General features: G+C 45.0%; 1 protein-coding gene across 1 annotated transcript in view; it reads right to left on the reverse strand.

Moving 5' to 3' along the window:
* The window catches only part of Ppm1h (protein phosphatase, Mg2+/Mn2+ dependent 1H), a 289,195-nt gene that overhangs the window by 21,673 nt on the left and 247,082 nt on the right, over positions 1 to 20,440 (reverse strand). Inside the window, exons 7-8 of the mRNA XM_004641643.1 lie at positions 17,632 to 17,695; positions 13,801 to 13,908 (exon numbers count right to left, since the gene is read on the reverse strand). Coding sequence (XP_004641700.1) covers positions 13,801 to 13,908; positions 17,632 to 17,695 — 172 coding nt within the window. The remainder of the gene's footprint in view (positions 1 to 13,800; positions 13,909 to 17,631; positions 17,696 to 20,440) is intronic.

A 20,440-nucleotide genomic window follows, 5' to 3' on the forward strand; every position in this document is an offset into this window, starting at 1 on the left:
AAAAAAAAAAAAAAAAGTAAATCAGAAGACCCATTGAGAAGACCCCTAATTTCATGATGACCAAACAGATTTAGCTTCATCAACTCTGATACTTCCAGACAGTCACCAAAATGCATCAGTAGCCACTCGCTACCCGCTCCTCAGTACAGCTGCCTACAACTGGGTCCGAAAACCACTGGGTCAGAAAGCAGGAACAGATCTGGTGGCGAGCAAGAGCTGGGGCTACTGTGCCCGAACGAGCCGAGCGCTGACTCACACAGCGGCTCCTGGCTCCTCAGCACTTAGGGATGCTCTTGGTGTCATCTGTGGCACCTGTTTACATGGGAGCTGTGGCAAGCAGCTCTTTCAACCCAGCATCTCCACTGAGGGCCGAACTGCAGGCTGCTGGTTCAGCGTTCGTTAGGTGTGTGCTCCCATCTTTGTCCTATTACCGATGATATTTCAGTGGCACAGGAAGAGAGCTCACAGGACTGCAAGCTGATGCTGGCGTCTTGAAGCTACTTTTAAAAAAGAATCCACCAACTCTCCATTTGCCAAATCTCCACTGCTCTGCTGGGCTGCGCTCCCAGCTCTTACATCTTTATCAGCTTAGCAAATTCTCCAAACCTTTTCTTTTTTTCTTTTTTTTTCTTTTTTGGCCTTTTAAGCACTGAATGCAAGAGGATGGGCTAACTCCCTTCACCAGCTCAGGTCTGGCTTTGTGGAAGCAAAAGACCCAGCCACAGCTCTGTTCCCGCAAGTCTCCGCTTCTAGGCAGTTCTGTGACTTGAGAACTATCACTTGTCTTTTTTATTCTCTGAAACTATTTTTTTTAAAGCTGAGAAACAAGTAAAGAAAAATAAATATCATAGCAGCTGTTCTACCTTCCTCACAAAGCTGTTCTCAAGACCAAATAAGACAACGTAGAAGGGAGCTGCAAATCCAAAGGCATCGTGCGTGATGCTGTATGGCACCGATTCTGGGGTGCTAACACTAGAGCAGGTCGCTGGTGGAAGGAAAGGAGGAACAGCAACCCTGGGGAACCTGGGGTTCGATTCGCAAGACCTCATTTAAGATGAGATGAAGGTTCAAACGAGTATACTTGGAGGAAAAGCTGTGAACAGGGGGTAGGAAATAATATGATATTTTGTCTCTTTTATAACATGTGGCCAGCCCCAAACTCAACATTACACAGACCTTTAAAAAAACCTTACAATCCAATTTCCTTTTAGTCCTATAAACCAAAGAAAACCTTCAAGACTGGCATTCTGGCAGACCACTGAAACTGCAACCAAATTCTCTGGAGTGATTCTTTCTGCCTCATGATGTCAGATGAAACTAACCCTGGTGGCAAGAGACTTAGGTTTGAGACTCAACCTCCTCCTCTTAGTGGTTGGGCAAAGCAATTACGGTCATGAATGATTTCAAAGCTTAGAGACCACCTTGCAGGAACAGTGAATGAAAGAGGAGGACTGACTCCTTGGGTGGAGAGGTCCAGGAGGAATGGCTGGACATCACACAGCTTCCATGTGGAGCTGAGCGCAGGTCAAAGCTGGGAGACGCGAGAGAGCGCCGCTGTGTTCGGGCAGCTTTACCTAGTTGGGTGTGATTACAGAGCTGGATTTCTGCTGTGCAGTGTTGAGCGACCCAGTTTGGCTTCTCAAATCTTTAGGAAATAGGGCCGGTGAGATAGCTCAGTGGTCTAAAGTGCCTGCTTAGGCAAGCTCAAGCAAGTGCACAGGGACCACGGTTTGATCCCTGGCATCACAAGCTGCGACAGCCCTGCCCCAAGGTGCGCTGAGCTGGCCACAACAAACAAACAAACAAACAAAACTTTAGGAAATGAAAGGACTGGACATATTTATGGCTCTAACATTTTCCACACTTTGATCACAGGAGATTAGATGTGACTGGCTAGGAGACTGCAGAGTGCCTGGAGGCAAGTGAATCAAGCGACGTTCAAGTGCTACAAATACATTGGCTGCTCCTACTATCCCAAAGTAGCTGGCTGTTTTAGCCATATGATCTCATGCTTGAAAATATACCACAGCTACTCCTGAGGTTTTATTTTTCTTTTGGAGTCCTCAGACAAAATAAATGCTAGACTTTGGAGAGTGGAAACAATCTAGTAGCTCAAAAAGTTTCTAAACTAGCTAAAACATTAGTGGTGAAGAAAGCCTGAAGTTGCACCCAATGCCTGACTGGTATAATGTATAATGCAAGGCTTCCATTTTCCCTGCGTGACACCTCGTACTGCAGTAGGCGGGCTGCAGGAAGAAGCTCACTTGCAGGCGAGTGTGACACGCTCCTATCTTAGGGTTTGCAGTAGCCTATTCATTACTGTATCAAAGGCTCACTGGGTGAATCAGTCAACGGATAGGCTTGACTCTAGTGCAACAATAATTTGAGAAAGAAGCCCATTGCCATTTTTCAGATGTAAGAGTCAGCAGAAAACCTAGCCTGTGCAGTGCGGATCGGTAAGTTGCCTCACGTCTATTCAGCAGGGAGCCAGGGCACAAAGAGACTGACCCAGTGTCGCTGCCTGCCTATAATGCATCTGCCTTTCCCAGCATAACCGTTCGCTTATAATTGTTCACAACAATTTCTGATAGCCCCTTGACTATCAGAAAAAAAGTCACGGTTGACGGCACAGGTACTTTGGTGATCAATATAGAAATGACGAGATGCTACTAGTCTTCGTGTCCATGGCCGCTCCGTCCGGTCACGGGACTGCAGCAGTGACACTACTGCATAGGCCCCTTCGCGGGAGTGGGTTTTCAGAGATCTCAAGTGAGCAATGCGCAGGAGAACAATTATGCCCATGCACGCTGCCTTGGAAAAGAAGACATAATCACGGGGCAAGGCAGTCAGTCCTGCTGACTGCAGTGATTCTGGTAGCAAGAAGCCCAGTTTGCACTCGTGTTTATGCAGCGGGAGGGTATACTGTAATCTTCCATGACTAGAGTGGGGATGTCTCTCCAACATGCATCAGGTTTGTAAAACTGAAGTTGCTAAACCACAGTAAGTAATGGCACAAGGTGGCATTTCTTATGCCAGTCTTTGGGTCACCTACTTTTTAAAAAAAATGTATTTGGTACAGGGTCTCACGACACAGCTCGGACTCAAAGTGATCCTTCTGTTTTTGCCCTCCCCAGTGCTGGGATTATAGGCATGTGTCACCCTGCCTTGACTCAGTGGCCAGCTCAGTGCACCTGGGGGTGGGGCCAGCACAGCATGGGATGCTGGGGATTGAACCCTAGTCCCTGTACTTGCCTAAGCAGGTGCTTAGTCTGCTGAGCTATCTCAATGGCCCTTTGGGTCACCTACTTTAGAAATGTCTAAATATGTGGAAATTCTTAGGACCTACCCAACACCTCATACTCAGATTTCCAGGAAGTAGATTCTAAAGATCTGCCTTATAAAAGTAACTTTTAAAACTATTATTATCAACAATAAATTAATGGGAAAATTTGCATATGTAAATGAAACTTTTTTTTAATTTTAGGGAAGGGTCTACAGGGTGTCCAGGGTCTCACTACTAGATCAGACTTGTAGTGATCTCTGCCTGTTTACAGCCTCCCAAGAGCTGAGATTACAGGCGCGCACCAACATGCCCAGTCTCAATCGCAGTCTCAGTGCGCCCTGGGGGCGGGGCCGGCATGGCAGGCATGAGGATCGAATCCCGGCCCCCTGTGCCTGCTTGTAGGTGCCTTAATCTGCTGAGCTATTTGGCCAGCCCATAAATGAAACATTTTTTAAAAAATGATTATTTTTTAGGAATGGACCAGAGCTTGACAATCTCTAATGACAGCAAAAGTTTGACACAAGTTTACAGGTTGGCTTCCATTGTGAGACCACAGATCTCATAGTTACCAAGGGAGTTTGTGTGTGTGTATGAAGAATAAATCTCAAAATTGGCTTTATTCAAAGAGCTGATTGGCAAATCACAGATTACCGGCTGGAGTTACCCATGTAAATGGGACACAGATGCTTATATTCACACAAGCAAGTTTTGTGGCCCAGCCTGAGTTAAGAGATGGAGACCAACAGGAGACCACCCTCAAGGTGGCGGTGGCGTGGGACACGCCCTCCCATGGACATGTGACCTTAACCGAGAGAACCCTGAGGTGTGAGGCACTGCATACGGAGGAGGCCGCAGCAATCAACAGTGGTCAAATATGACTTTTAGCTACCAAAGAGACCTCAGAGCTTACTTTTCTTTTATACAGGTGGGCCCTCTCTTTATGATTCTTGACATTTATATGGTTTTGCAGGTTCTCTTCAAGAAAAAGATACTATATAAATATGAGAACAATAGTTTTTTAAGCTTTAATGAGCAATTTAAATGAGCACATGACAAAGAACATTTTGTTTTATTTCCCCCCTCACTTTCTTAACCTTATACCACTTAAAGATGGACACTTACCTGCAGAGAGCCTATGTAGTTAGTTCTTTTTTAAAAAATCATTTATTTATTTATTTATTTGGTAAAGGGTCTCGCTATGCAGCTCAGACTCGTAGTGATTGTCCTGTCTCAGCCTAGCCAGGGGCTGGGATTACAGGAGTGCACCACCATGCCCAGTTTTGGTGGCTGGCGTGGCACAGGGCCTGCATGGCATGCGGCACCAGGGATCGAACCCAGGCAGGTCCTTGCACTTGCCAGGCAGGCACTTAGACCGCTGAGCTATCTCCCCCTGAAAACAAACTTGGGTGTTTAGTCAAAGATAAGTGTTTATTAAGAATGAGCAAAATATTAACAAATTACTTAAACCTTGGATTCTAATTCTTTTATGAGAGAAATATTTATAAAAATGATTTCTGGCTGTGATTTTGCTTCTCTTCTCCACCTAGAACATTCTACATATTCCAGCAAGAAGAATTCAAAGGCCCTACTCCAAGCAAAGTTCCCCATACTTAAGTTTAATCTGCATCTTCATAAGTCTATCTTTACATAGCAAACTAGATTTCTTCCTTCATTAGCTAAACAGCTGGCTCAGCAACTTGGACTAGCTTGTACTGGAAAGACAGGTGATTATTCCTGCAGTCCTCCAACTTGCACAGCAGGGACAGCATTTCTATAGGAAGGCTGTGAAAGGAAGTCTCTGAGATGACTGCCATCAAGTCCTCCCATCCTCATGCATGTGTGCTGTTCTTCATGTCAAGTGGTGGCTTCCAATTCCCATCCTCAAGTGTGAGCTGATTTCCTCAGTGATCTTCTCAACCAACACAATGTGGCACCAATGATGTTTTGAGACTTCAGAGCTGTGCTTAAGAAGCCTTGGAGTTTCTGCCTAGGCCCTGGAACTTCTGGAATAGTTTCTCTCAGAATACATGCCTTGAGAAGGCGAAAACATTTGAATAGTCCAGTGGTGGTGAACCTATGGCACAGGTACCACATGGGCTGCTTATATTACTGAAAGCTCTACAAGGTAGACTCTCAGCTGACAGCCAACATCAACTGCCAACCATTAGAGTAAACCATCTTGGAGTTCTAGCTCAGCTCAAGCTTCAGATAAATCTAACTCTACCGACATCTGCTTGTGATCAAGCCATCTTGGACTTCCAGCTCAGCCCAATCTTCAGATGAATCTAACCCTACTAACATCTGATTATGAACATGTGAAAAATCCCAAGAAAAAAACCATCCTGCTATGCCCAACCTACAGGCCACAGAACTATGAAAGGTAATAGTAAATTGTTCTGTAAAGACCCTAAAACTGGCCAGGGAGATGGCTCAGTGGAATAAGCGCTTCCCTGGCAAGCACAAGGGCCTGAGTTCAATTCCTGGTTCTGCCAAAATAAATAAATAAATAAATAAATAAATAAATACCCTAAAGCTGGAGGTGGCTTATTTTGTAGTCAACAAAGGCACACAGGAATTGTAGAGGGATCAGACATTTCCAAGATTATGAGAAGGGAATCACCTAAAGTTTTCTCTTTGGTCCCTAATTGTGCACAAGTAGCATTGTCTCTGCTCCCTTCTAGCAGCTGAATACCAAGAAGGCGTTCCCTCTGGAGGGTGGAGGTAGAAGACTTATTCACAACTGAACAGTGGATAAGTTTAAGTTGTAAACCAGAGGAGTTTGAGAAGTCTATTTTAACCTTAAATCCAAACTACGATTTCCAATCTAACTTTATTGTCATGGTTCAGAAAACTCCAAGAAAATGGTTTAAAATTATTGTTCTTCATATCCCAACAAGTGTCTGTGTCTTTTCTCTTAGGTTAGAAAGCAAAGTGTTTGTATGTACATGCTAATATACATCATGTACTGAACCCGGGGCCTCACACGCAGTGAGCATACATACTAGCTCCAACCAACATGTTTGGAACTGTGGGCAATTCTAAGGGACAGCATCCCTGTTACCACTGAGCAATAACTTCAGTCCTGTGTTCTCCTTCTTTTAATTTTACCTGCTTCTTCCTCTAAATTAAGTCTACTGTCTTTTGTTATTTCTTCATAGACAAAATCTAAATAAGTTGCCCAGGCTAGCCTTATATTTGTGACGCTCCTGCCTCAACCTCTCAAGTAGCTGTGAATATAAGTATGTGCCACCACACCTAGCTACCATCAATTCATGATACATTAAAAAACAAATCTCACTCTCAGATTTAACTCCTTTCAGTTTTCATTGTCCCTATCCTAGTTTAATTCTTCACTGTCATACCGTTTCTGTCCTATAAAGGCTTTTTGGTCCTCATGCCTCCAGGACCTCTGTACCTCCAAGCTGTTACAGGCTAAGGGATTTCTTGTTTTCTGGATTTAGTTTAAACATTCTGAAGCCTCTAAAACCATGACTGAAGACCACCTGCTGGTAGCAGATCTTGATGTCACCCCCATGTTGTTGGTTTTACAGGGATGCAGAATGCAAGAGTTGTAGGGTCACGACGGTTCCCACCCAAATTTCAGAAGACCCAGGAGGCCCCGTAGTGTTCCCTCCAGAGGACAGTCTTCATAAAACTGTGAGAATGAAGCTAGAAGTGAAGCGGAGATGCCAGGAAGTTGGAGAAGCCTGAAACATGTCATGTAACATCTGCTGAGGGAACTCACAGGCAGTGAGCAAAGCCAGGCCAAGAGAGAAGCCGCGAGGGCTGAACCAGCAGTGACATGGGCGAAATGCCACCTAAGCCCTTTGGACCTCACATCTCACAACCTGCTCTGGATGACAGACATAGAGCTAAGAAACGTAATATTTGCCCTGCTGGGTTTGGGTCTTTCTCTAGTCCCATTCCTTTATATCTGTCTGTTTCTCCTTTTTTAAAATAGGGATATTTATCCTGTGCTATTGTATATTGGAAGTATTTAACTTTTTTATTTATTTATTTTTTTTTTTTGGTGGAACCAGGGATTGAACTCAGGCCCTTGTGCTTGCCAGAGAAGCACTTATTCTACTGAGCCATCTCCCCGGGCCCCAACTTTTTTATTTTTGCAGCAGCCTAGAATTAGGAATTTTCCTTGAGTTTAAGAGAAGACCTTGGACTTAAACATTTTGTAAAAATATTATTTGGTACAGGGTCTTACTATGCAGCTTGGACTTGCAGTGATCCTCCTGTCTCAGCTGCTGCAGTGCTGGGGTTATAGGCATGTACCACCATATCTGGTTTTGGTAGGCAGCACAGCGTGCATGGCATGTGGTACCAGGGATTGAATCCCCAGGCCTTTGCACTTGCCAGGGAGGCACTTAGACTGCCGAGCTAGCTCCCCAGCCTTGGGCTGAAACTTTTCAACATGTTAGAAGTGTTAAGACTTTGCAACTCTTAGAGATCACCTAAATGCCTTTTACATAAAGAAACAAGGATGAGTCTCGTGGGGTAGAGTATTATAGTTTAGAACTAAAACAACTTCCAGAACTCTCATGTGTGTGAGGCAGGGCTTTTGAAAGGTGACTAGATTGTGGGGACAATAACTGAATATGATGCCATGAAGCAGGTCTGGGCTGGAAGAGGCAGGCTGTTGGGGGCATGATGCGGTACAGGGTCTAGCTTACTCCCCAGCCCCCCTCTTCACTCTGTTTTCTGGCTGCCACGTTTCCTCCGAGTTAGGCTTCATGTTAGAGTCAGCTCACCATGGACTGAGTCCTCTGAAACTGAGAACCAAAATCAACTTTTCTTCCTCTGAATTGTGGGTGTCAGGCATTGTGTATCAGTGATGAAAAGCTGACTGAGACAAACCTCTGTAGTAGTAATTATCCTTATTATAGTCAATAGGCTTCAGAGCAGATCTTCTAAACTCAGTAACTCAAGACAAATTTTATTTTACACTAACCTCGCTGCTGTTCCCATCCTTTTTCATGCCCTCCTTACTCATGTCTTTAGACTACCGTATATAGTTCTATCTTTCTTTTCTAAACTCCACTTGTCTCTTAGGAAGCAAGAAACAGGGCTTACGGCTAACTGCTCTTTAGCTAGTTTAACCTTCCAACGGACCCCACATCCCAATTCCCTGAGGCCATATTCCCCAGTGTTTTAAGTGCTGCTAGACCCATGATCCTTATGGAAAGAGCCACTGAAATTGTGTGGTTTGCATGAAGCAGGATGGGGGATTTGGAGCTAATATTTATCATGTCCAGTTTTTGTGCTAAGTACTTTATATATGTCATTTAATTTTTTTCATTGGTTTCCTTGGTATGACAACCTTATTGTCCTTTTTACTGAAGCAGGTGAGATTTACATAAAGTAAAAATTTCATCAAGGCCACTCATATAATAAGTCTAGAGACAATGTTTGACAACAGGATTGATTCCTAGTCTGAGTTTTTAGCTACTGCATTGGAATACTCCCTCTGAAGGCTATTTTCAGGGAGGTAGGGACTTTTAAAGCTAGCCTCTCCTCTTGGATCACCCACAGATAATAACTGCGGCTCTTTTCAGAAAACTGTAAGGTGTTCATCTGTGTATACACAGCTTTGAATTAATACTCATATGCTGCACATACAATCACATCCTATTTCACTTACTGTATGTTATGGTTTGTCTCTAGGTGTCCCTCCAAAACCTCATGCAGTCATGGGGCGGACTTCTAGGGTTTGTGGTTAACTCATGATCCACTGGGATAATGGGAATCCAAGGCTGGGATTATGGGTCTGAGGTCTGCTGGGATTATGGGTGTGAGGGCTACCGCAGCCTGAGGTGGATAGCCTGAAACTAATATAAAAGACAGAGAGACAGACTTCTTTTCTTTTGCCATTGTTGCTGCTACTCTTCCATTCTGCTCTTGCTCTTTGCTGCTGCCACGAACTGCTGCCCTCTGCCATGTGCCAGTCTGCCTGGAAGCCCGCCGAGTATGGACTGAAACTTCCATTAACTGTGAGCTAAATAAACCTTTCCTTCCTTCATTTTGGGTGTTTGTCCCAGCAACGAGAGAAGAGTAACTGAGACACTACACTGCAGCCATTTTCCCACGGTGTTACACTCTGACATTGTCCCTTGTGGACTGGCCAGACTACTGAAAGTATAAAATATAACAAAACATGCTCTCTCCTAAAATGGGATTTTGACTTGGGGCCACGAAAGTCACCAAGAACTAGAAGACCATAAATGTTAAGATGCAAACATAAGATCTTAAATATCATTTGTATTTTCATGGGAGACAATAAGAGAACCAAAAAAAGTAGTTATCCTCCTACATATAAACATGAATACTGGTTGCCCCTCTGTGTGATGCCCTTTGGAAGCCAGGAAATACACTTACTGGCCGTCCCTGACCACGTACCAGACCTCAGGCCAGGCTCTGGCCCTGACATTCTCATTTGTTCTTCTGAATTACTTGTCAATGTAGACCTTTTAGCCCTCCCTTAAAGAAGGGGAAAGGTCACTGAAATTGCTTGTCCTTTTAGAGATTATTTCTTTTTCTTTCTTTCTTTTCTTTTTTTTTTTTTTTTTTTGGTGGAACCAGGGATTGAACTCAGACCCTTATGCTTGCCAGGGAAGCACCTTATTCTACTGAGCCATCTCCCCAGCCCCTAGAGGTTATTTCTGATAAAAGAAAAAAATATATTTAGATTTTAAAAATCCTGAGAATGAGCTAAACGCATGACATGGAATTACAGAAAAACAGCTCACAGAAATTCTAAAAATCAGGAAGAGGAAAAATGAAGCAGAGAAAAATGTGAGTTCCTGGTGGTTCTGTCTGGCAAGGGCAAGAAGAGGGTATTGCTGAGTAGAGGAGCTGGCTCTGCAAACTGGATCCCGAACAAAAAAGGGCCTTGTTCCTCTAAAAGCCCGAACTGAGGCTAAAGGCAACGGCATGGTCTTGGCGTGGAGGCTGAAAACAAGGGTGAAATTAAGAAGCATCCCAGCTCTATGGAGGGCTTGTCACAGGCCCAAAAGGGGTGTGGAACAGAGAACATCTGGAAGTTTGGGCTGTAGGCCTGTGCCAAGCTGCCTGAGTAATATGACACGCGTTGCTGGCCTGGAGGTGGGAGAGCTGCTAGGAAAACCGGGAATGTGGAAGGCCTGGGTCCCCCTGCCTTTGGGTTTAACAAATCCTTTCCTCTTCCACTTGAGCCCTTTAGGATGGTGCTAAAAAGCTAAATGGGGAGCTTCACAAACCAGCAATCTTGCTAGGAACATTTCTTCCTGCTAGGTGAAAGACTGCAGCCTGCGCTTTCCCATAGACAAAGCGAGGTGAGAGATCTCCCACCCAGCCCTCGTGGGCTATAGCTCATAGGCCTGAGCTCCTCTGAGGGGCCTCTTGTGGAATCCAGGGCTTGGCCAGGAATCCCTGCCTTCTACCCCGGAAGGTTTGACAGGGGCTCAGCAAACCTGGCGGCTGTTCTTCAGGTTTGGCAAACTCAGGATTTTTCCAGCGCCTTGTGTTCAGTGAAACTGAAAATGTGTTTGGCTAGAAAGCCTTCTCTAATTTTTAAACCCCTGTGCGGTTTTTTTTTTAAACATAAATTTGATCCACATGTTTTTGATTTATTTATATTTAACTCATCAAATCAAATTAGGAGCTACAATGATGAATGGGGGGACAATGGTAATTTCCAAGAAGATTTTTGAGGCCGTTTTCTTAGAACTAAAATCACATTTCCTCACCCACCCCCCTCAACCGTTAAAACTACCAGACTGAGCTGGGATTGAAATTTAGAACCCAAATGTGAAATAAGGAGCCATGCTTGGCAAAGACAACGCATAGCAGGGAATGTTCTGGGGAAGTCACAGTTAGAAAGTGTGTGTGTTGGGGGGGTGAAGGCAGGGAGGACTCTGTCTTCATTAGATGGTTAAAATAGATGAACCTGGCTTTCTGGGCTCCCAACTGAAACCTCCTTAGAGCTTGAGTCTGAACTTACTATTCATACCACGAGGCAAAGGTTTGGGACTTGGGGGGTGGGTCCCTGAACCTATCTTTTTTCTTCTGTTCTTCTCCACGGCAGCCAATTCAAGCTGTTCTTCTCTTCCTCTCTAACAGCACCCTGCCCTCCTTTCCTGGCTCTAGCGAAGGCCTCTCCATCTGGAAGTATTTAAAGTGTGCAGCAATTTTAATCTCCTGCAAGAGAATCTCAGGGTATACACTCCATATCCATTATGCTGAATTACAGGTACACAATCTTATTTTGCATAGCTCTGCCTGGCTTAGCTTTGCACATACACAAAAGGTCATCTTCCCCAATTACGCTCTCTACTACGCCATCATTTCCCTCAGCTTCAGCCCAAGACCAACCATATTTATCTGAAAGTCTGGCCAAGAAGGTCTGATGACAAAATTGCTCTCTTAGGTTCATAACAAAGCCCCTGGAATCAGTACCTAGTAGGCTCCTAGCACTGCAGAAATTTCTCTGAACTCAATTCTCTCCCTAGCACCTCTTGATTTAATTAGACAGATCAAGATAAAATACCAGCTTTCTACTTAGTACCTACACATCTTGAGGAAGTTATTTCATTTTTCTAAGTCTCAATTACCAATCTATAAAATGGGTAGATATCACAGCTATCCTTGCTCTACAAAGTTTCCGTGAAGACATAATGTGACGCTGTGTGTAAAAACCCCAGTGCGTCAGATGGAAAACACGGAGATGTTGCAAAGGTGCAGAGTTTCAAATTAACAGGAGGGACTTGGTTTTAGAGATCTTCTGTGCCATATGGTGATTCTAGTTGATAATCACATACTTTAGATTTCAGAAGTGATAAAAGAATAGATTTTTAAAGATCTCTTTTCCTGGGATTAGTAATAGACAGATTGGAAGATCTAGTCTAAATGCACAAAGATCATTTTCTTTCCCGCCACACGGAACTTCTCACTCTATAGAAGAAGGTTATGCATTTTGCACATGGGAGACGGAGGAACGAAGGACATTTTTGTCTGCTCTGAGGAGCAAAATACCTAATGAGCATTTCCCAAGTTCCTCAGCGATGCGTCTGGGCAGCAGAAAGCACTATTTAACGTGTCTAATAAATGCCTCTCCCCCAAGGATGAAAACACAAGTTTATGAGGCCAGTCATGCCCCTACTCACTGGAATTCAAAGATTGATTGCTTTTCTCCAGAGAGAAGTAGTTACAGCAGTAATTCATGGATTCTGACGATGGCCTGAAGCAAAGTATCAGGAAACCACCAGCTTCTGGGGGGCCTTGAACACATTATGCAGTAAAGGTCTTGCACATGCAGAACTGCAGAGGGGGCTTGAAGAAAGAACACGTGCAGGTTCTCGGGGAATGGTTGTTATTTCTACCAAGTTGACTTCATTTAAAATCCTGAGTGTCATCAGGGAATGTGTGTGTCTTTTATGTCCAATTATTGGAGATTTACCTCTTGATGGCCTCTTACTTACTACATCTGATAATATTTTGTACACTAGCGACAGCTCTGCAGGACTTGAAGGGACCACACCAGCTCACTGGTCTGCCTACAAAAGGATCAGAGTTGCCACATAATCTGACAGGCAATCCTACTCACCAGGGTGGAAGTCCCCTGTGGGCCTGTACAAAACACAAGTGGGGCCAACGAAACTACTATTAGATTCTGCTATCACATGGGAACAAAATCTTTTCTAATTGATACTTTGTGAAAGTAGACATACAACCTGCTATGTTTTTCCAGTATTATAGGAAATGTGATGTTTTTACACAGTCCAACACAGGGCCAATATGTTTTTCAACTTAACTACTCCAAACAACTGAGTAATAGCGGCTTTGCAGGTTATTAAAATGTACCACGGGGATCACGCACACACAAGTAGTTGTGATGTATGGCAGGCTGTGAAAACGCCACGAGAGGATGCTGCTCCATGTGGGTGAGCAGTTGGCAAAGGCAGTATGCTGGCTGGGGAAGGGGGGAATCAGGGAAGACCCCATAGGAGAAGGCTGTGCATTAAACCATAATGAAAAAGACTTGGGCACTTAAAGACGGGGAGGAAGGGCAGGCCTGGCAGAAGGAATAGCTTTAAACAAATACGGACAAGCACGTGCAGAGAAGACGTGCATGTGGCTGGTGCAAGGAGCAAAGATCGCGTTAGAAGGTTAGACCACACTAGAGCAAGCCTTAGACCTGGAGAAGCCCGCTTTCTTCTCCAAGTCACCCGGTGCTACTGAAGGCTTCTGAGCCTCAAGGAACCAGGGAGTTGTTTAACGAGTCACCCACTAGCAATACATAGGGAGGCTGATCGAAATAGCAGGAAATGCCACTAGGAGCCTGTGCAGCTCTCTGGGGAGGAGGTGACGAGGACATAAACTATGAATGAGCCCGGAGTGACAAGAGACAATACGGAAGTAGATGTGACAGACACAAGGTGGCTACTAAAAGGGAACCCATGTGAACCAGGGAAGCAATAAAGTAGAAAATATTTTATTGCGCAAAATATAAACAAAAAAACCTCATGTGGTACCTCTGGAGCTGAAGACAGGAATGGTTTTATGTAGATGTTGGAGTCATGCACTTTCAGGTCATGGTCCCCGAGTCCCCTGGTCACGCCGATAGTTGCCATAACCCGGGCCTAGGGGCGTAAACAGAGGGTCATCAGAAAGAGACACACAGCGAAAACTTCCCACTGCACTACCGCTGCTGCAGGCCGAGAGTGCTGAAGGCATTTTCCAACTCTTCCCACCATCTTTCCACATCCCTTGCTGGCTACTTAGGCAGGCAGTTGTTACCAAGCAAGCGTGCACACAAAATCACTTCTGCATCTGAATTTTCTAGTTGTCCTAAACTTGCGGGTTGTCGCTCTCTCCTCATAGAGGCTGAAGGGACAGTGCTCAGTACATCAACTTCAATGTACGTGTGATGTCTACCGTTGCTGAAATCGGTTCACATCCAACCCAACAGCATCCACATATCCACTCCCCTTCTGTAGCCCAATTCTTTACAAATATTTGCTTTATCCTCAGTTGAGTCTCTAACTCTACGATGAGCACGAGCAGAAGATGCAGAAAGGCAGAGGCAATGCCTAGCCTCTCAAAGCCCAATGATTTAGCTCTATGGATGGCAAAAAACGTATCATTATCAGCTCTGTGATCTATCCTTCTAGGGTATTCTGACCGATGCCTCTGCGTAGGAAGGGACAGAATGTCACCAGTGTGAGCTACTCCAAGACACCAAGCTGAGACCTCATGCTTTTCCTAATCTTTTTACAAATGCTTTAAGGAAATAAAACACTGTGCTAAAACCTGAAGGGTCAGCTTAAATATTTGGATGCCACTGTTTCGATTTACTGACACATATTGGGCGTTAGCTGTGCGCAGATACCATGTGGTGGTGGGGGGGACGCATGTCTGAGGCCTCATCCTTACAGGAAGGTGGTGAGGGAAGTTGGACGTACTGCAAGTCTAAGCGATCACATGTGGGACATGGCTATGTGCTGAATGACACATGAACAACGGGGTAGGCGCGCTCTGGAGGAGGTGGTACCAAGCTGGGCACCAAGGAGAGCGAACACCTCGCAGGCAGACACAGGGAGAAGGAATGGAGCACTATGGCTTCACCCTGACGTCATCAGTAACACCCTGGGTGATGTCATCATCACAACCCTGAGCTGGCCTCCTCCCTCTATCACTTACTAGGAGTAACTATTTCATTGAGGCGAAGAGGAAATAAATGGTACAAAGCATTTACAATCCCACACACTACCTCCGTTTTCATCTCACTTTCCCAAAAGACTTGGATACTTTGGAACTGGTCTCTAGCCAGAAGTTAGGCAGAGTTTACAATAGGGTAGAAATGGGCCAGGGAGATGGCTCAGTAGAATAAGCACTTCTCTGGCAAGTGCAAGGGCCTGAGTTCAATCCCTGGTTCCGCCAAAAAAAAAAAAAAAAAAAAAAAAAAAAGGGTAGAAATAAGGCCATGATGAGTTTTCCTAAGGGCCAGTGCCAAAGGGGATAAAACGCAGACGTGAACAATGAAGCGCAGGGACTGCTGGTCAGGTTTCAGAAACTCTTTGCTGCGCTGGGAGGCTGGGCAGCGAAGACGCACGCTCACCTCTAATGTGCCGATTCTGGGCTCCCTGGGGTCCCTTTGCTCTCCCCTGCAGGAGCAGCTTCTCTGGCTGAAAAGACCACCTCTGTGCTTCAGGCCAAAGCAATCTGATGTTCCTGCTAGCAACTGAATGTGTTTACAGAGTGTACAGGTGTTGCCCATACAAATCCTTAAAAGCACTTCTGGAGATAAAAAGGAATAGCCAAGAAAGCACTTGGAAGCTCCTGTAGGGGAACTCAGGAAAAAAAAAAACAAACCCAAAAACCGAGGTGTAAGGACTTAAGAAAGCATGCTAAGAAATCATGGGGTTCTCAGACTCCAATGGTGTGTTCTTTGGCCACAGCAAGCCTACCAATAAACACAGCCAGAGACACAATGGCTTTTTTTTTTTTTTTTAATCCATACAAGGTCTCAATACACAGCTTGGATTCATAGTGATCCTCTTGCCTCAGCCTCCCCAGCATTGGGATTACAGGCATGTACCACTATGCCCAGTTCTGGGGTCAGCAAAGTGTGCCCAGGGTTTCAGGGCCAGTGTGGCCTGTGGGAACTGAACTCTGGTCCTTGTGCTTGCCAGGCAGGCACTTGGACCACCGAACTATCTCCCCAGCCCACAGTGGCTTTTAAACAGGCCAGGAGGTACAATGACAATACTTGCTAGCTGCTCATCCTACAGCTGCCAAGCCTTAATCAGCTGCAATGTCTGAGAGATGTGTTTGTTTACGTAAGTGCACTGAACTCTTTTTTTTTTTTTTTGAACTTTTTACTTAACTGAAAAACTATTTAATCTTTTCCAGTGCACTGCGGATAACATGTTAGGAACACGGCAGTCCACTCTTCTGTGTATTAAGGGGAGTACAACAGCTTACTTAAAACTTCAGAATCGATTGAAGGTGTGCCACGGGTCAGAGACCAAGCTAGGCAAGTCTAGGGGGATGTGGTCCCGAGCTTACTGGAAATTGCAGGATCAAGCAGGTAACAGGAGAAACTTAGCCCCGAGAGGAACCGCAGCTGCTGGCATTGGTCACCATACTGAGTGACTCATGAAAGGTACCCACTGGCCTGAAGCACTTGCGTCATCTTCCCTTGATTCTCGGCCAGAGTAGCAGTAGAACAGGGCAGCAGTTTATAAAAGGACGTGGGTCAGATGTTTGTGTTTTGTTTCAAATCAGATGCCTCCTTCCATTAAAATCAGTGCTGGGTTACACAGAGGCCCAAACCAATCTGGCATGTGTGCATTTTCTTACACAAACACTTTGATACACACATAACCCAAGTGCATTCTGCCCAGGAAGGCATGCCTTGGTTTTCCTGTGAGTTATTTCTTCTTGATTAAAAACTACTGAATGATGAAAAAAATTTCTAGTTGAAGATTCTCTTAATATAACCCCATTTTTTTCCTCTTCTAATTGGGAACCTCAGCACTGACTTGAAATGTACTGATGTTCAGAGGAATAACGAACATTGCAGAAGGTGTTTATTCCAACTGAGAAGAGGCCTAATGCTTCTTCATCCGCACCCCAAAATTTCTCTCTCCCAGAGATCTGAGTGCTCCTTGGAGAGATCTGTAGCCTTCTGGGAGCGGGTTTGATCTCCTGCTGCTCAGCGCTTGCTTCTGGAAGCAGTTCCCGGTCTTGACCCCTTCAGCCTGGGCTCTAGTCGATGTGATCCTATGGCTTAGGAGTGAAGTTTAGGAGTTCCTTCCCTGCGGCAAGTAGAGCAGCAGACCTGCGAAGCTGGAACTTCTATTGAGGTGCAGAACAGTGAAAAAGGAGGGAAAGCCACAGCTTCTGCCTGGCGCCATCCCTTGCTGGCTGCGCCTATGTCTGATCCGCTGAACCTCACGGTCCCTGCTTCCTCCTCTACCAAATGCAGGTGGCACTGCCAGCTTGACCTGCCTCCTCATTCATTGTCAGACATAAAATGAGATGATGTATGTGAAAGGGGTCATGTTTAAATACTGTAAAAGTATACTCAAAGGGACTGGCTGGGGGAAGTCATTTTCAGACTTGACTTTCATTCCATGTGTTCATAGCCCGTCTCCTTCAATCCCCAACTACACCGTCTCCTTCAATCCCCAACTCTTTGGACCCCCCGAGACAGGCAACCTGAAGGGTGATGGATGTGATATTCTTTTGAGACAATAAAAACCTGAACAGTGAGTGGAACACACAGACTGCCAAGGGCTCTGCAGAGTAATGAAGGACACGCCCCCCTCCTCTCCATTCAGGGAAGCACGCGTGCCTACCTTCTTGCCTTCGCCATATATAAGGGGAAACTTCAAGTCATCATCCTCAATGGTTTTGTAAGCCCTGTAGGGAGATAAACAACATTTTAAAAAAGGCTTTCACTCAATTAGTGACCCTCTGCTCTGGCAATGGCTGCTAGGCACTTTCCCATTCTCTCACCATACTACCTGTCCTTATATTACATAGCTATCCTCCCTGTAGAATTGATGGTGTGTGTGTGTGTGTGTGTGTGTGTGTGTGTGTGTGTGTATTTTAGCAAACACCAAGTCTGTATGTATGCTTGAAGAGAGAGAAAATCAACTGACATTCATAGTTAGTGATAAGAGGATACAGACTTCTTCCTTAGGGTCTGTGTATTCATGAGGTCATGTTAGTCACCTAACAACAGTGACTTGGTCCTCATGTCAACCTGCAGTGTGAGAGGCAGCAGAGCCACAGGCGGGTGGAGTGTGAACCTGCTCCAAGAGCCAGTTCTCACTCTCAGGGCCATTCATGCCAAGACATCCTTTACTGAGATGACTGGGAGAGGGGTAGTCAGAACCCATTTGACCTCAGGATGACACTCAAGGTTGGCACAACTGTGTTTCACAATAGCTTTAAGATGGTCATTCAGCACACAGGAAGAAAATCCAGTTATGCTTCAAAGGTTTATTTCACACATGGCTATTAAGATGCCACCACCAGCAAATGAAACCTACACCCTGCAATTTTGCTCATAAGTGAGTTAAAAACAAACAGGAAAACAAACACGCATTGGGCTCAATTATTAGCTCTATCACCCTAGGCTAGTAGCTTTGCCTTTTTCATTTTCAGTTTCCTCATCCATAAAATGAAGATTATACACAGGATATAAAAAGCTTACTACAGAGTCTGTACTTATTAAGACCCCAATTAGCAGCAGCTATTTCTAGGAGTTATTAGATAATGAATACTTGGCATAAGAGTTTCTTTCTGCAAAATGGGGCCATCAGTGCTTATTACCTCACAACGGATGCTCTCTCTGGACCTCGGGGTCCTTTTTAATCAAACGAAGAAGACAAAGTAAAAGATGGGCTAAGTGAGAGTGTTAGAAGTTGATCCTCTTCTGCAATCAAGTCTCCTGAGTGCACGGCAAAGCTATTTTAGGACACAGCGTCTCAGTCCTACATGCACTTAGGCAACTTGAGAATGGATCAGAAATCAAAATGTACAGAAGCTTCTGCCCCAGGAAAGAATGCGAGCTGATTTAGCAAGTGTGCACCCCAAGTGTAAAGCAAGGCTATCTGTACTGTTCAGCAAGCTTTGTGGCTTTCTCGTTCCTTCTCAGAGGGCAGAGAATGGGTAAGGTTTTGGCATCCAGGGTCCCTGGGCTCACATTCAGTCCTGGCCAACTGCAATCTGGACCTCAGGATCCTAATTAACCAAAAGAGGCCAAACCTGGTACTCACTCCTGGGGTTGCCAGTAAGTTTGTTGCACAGGACCATGTTATGAACTCAATAAAGGCTAGTTGCTGCTGCTACTTTTTTTTTTAAACTTTTTTTTGTTTATTTATTTTTACATTTATTTACTCTGTGTGTGTGTGTGTGGCCAGCTCAGCCCACCAGGGGGTGGGGCTGGCTGGCATGGGGGATCGAACCGCGGTCCCTGTGCTTTGCCAAGCTTGTTCCAAGTAGGTGCTTTAGACCACTGAGCCATCTCTCCAGCCCCAATGTTGCTGCTACTTTAGTGAAGGTTGTGTAGTCAATGAATTTTCATATCATCTCCTTCCTTCAAATCTGCCAAGTTGACACAAAGTAGATAAAGCCACTTGGATGTTCTATATACTTACATGAACTATTTAAAACACTGCAATCCACAAGCCACTTGGGGAATAAAGCTATTATTAGAGCCTATCCTCAACTTGGGGATTGACCAATTTTAGAGACCAGTGGTTCTCAATCCTGGCTACGGCTGCGTCTTGTAGAAGGGCTTCACACCCTTCTTAGGGCCAGACCACATCTCAGAGCAAATGAAGCAGAATCCCTAGGGCGTGAGACTCAGGCTGCAAGTTCTAAAGCTTCCCAAGGGATTCGCATGCAGCCAAGGTTGAGATGCCTGGTGCAGACCCAGCAAGCTAACACTTGAGATGCGCAAAGCAATAAGCCCCTTATCAGCCTGACCCCTAAGAGGACAGTGAAGGAAATGGCCTGAAAAGGAGTTGAGATGGCCACGAGGAAGACTTAGGAAGGCCACACAGAGAGGAAAGAGTGGGAGAAGGCAGGCCCGGGAAGAGCAGGGCATATCAGGATTACGTCCAGTGCAGGGCTGCCTTGCAACTCAGCCCCAGGACTTCTGGAACTGGATGGAAGGCAGAGGGCGGCTGCTGCAGAACGAAGGACAGGCCATTGCGTAGAGCTCACTAGAGGTGGGTTAAGAGGCAGCGAGAAACTGCTCTCTTACTCGGCCACAAGCCTAGGTCACTAAATTCTCCTGGGGCACTGACTTTGGGGGGCATAAAAATCCATGTTACTACAGCTCTGAAAAACAGACACTTGTCATCCATGAGACCAAGACAAGTGCAAATTTTAATATATTTTGGCTTCCATTTCTTTACCTTCAGGAACAACATATGATCCAAAACGCTGATGACAATCTTGCAAAAGAAAGGGTTCTTCTGTTCCTGCCAGTGTTGGCGTTTACTCAAATACGAATCCTCCCTTTCCCCTAGCAACAACTGACAAGGACAATAGCTACAAATAAGGAGAGAAACTTCATCATATAAAAGTAAGTGGACTTCCTCTCAGTTAGTTCTTTTTTTTTTTTTTTTTTTTTTTTTTGCGGTACCAGGG

This window comes from Octodon degus, unplaced genomic scaffold, assembly GCF_000260255.1.
Source record: "Octodon degus isolate 3935 unplaced genomic scaffold, OctDeg1.0 scaffold00139, whole genome shotgun sequence".
Classification (NCBI taxonomy): Eukaryota; Metazoa; Chordata; class Mammalia; order Rodentia; family Octodontidae; genus Octodon; species Octodon degus.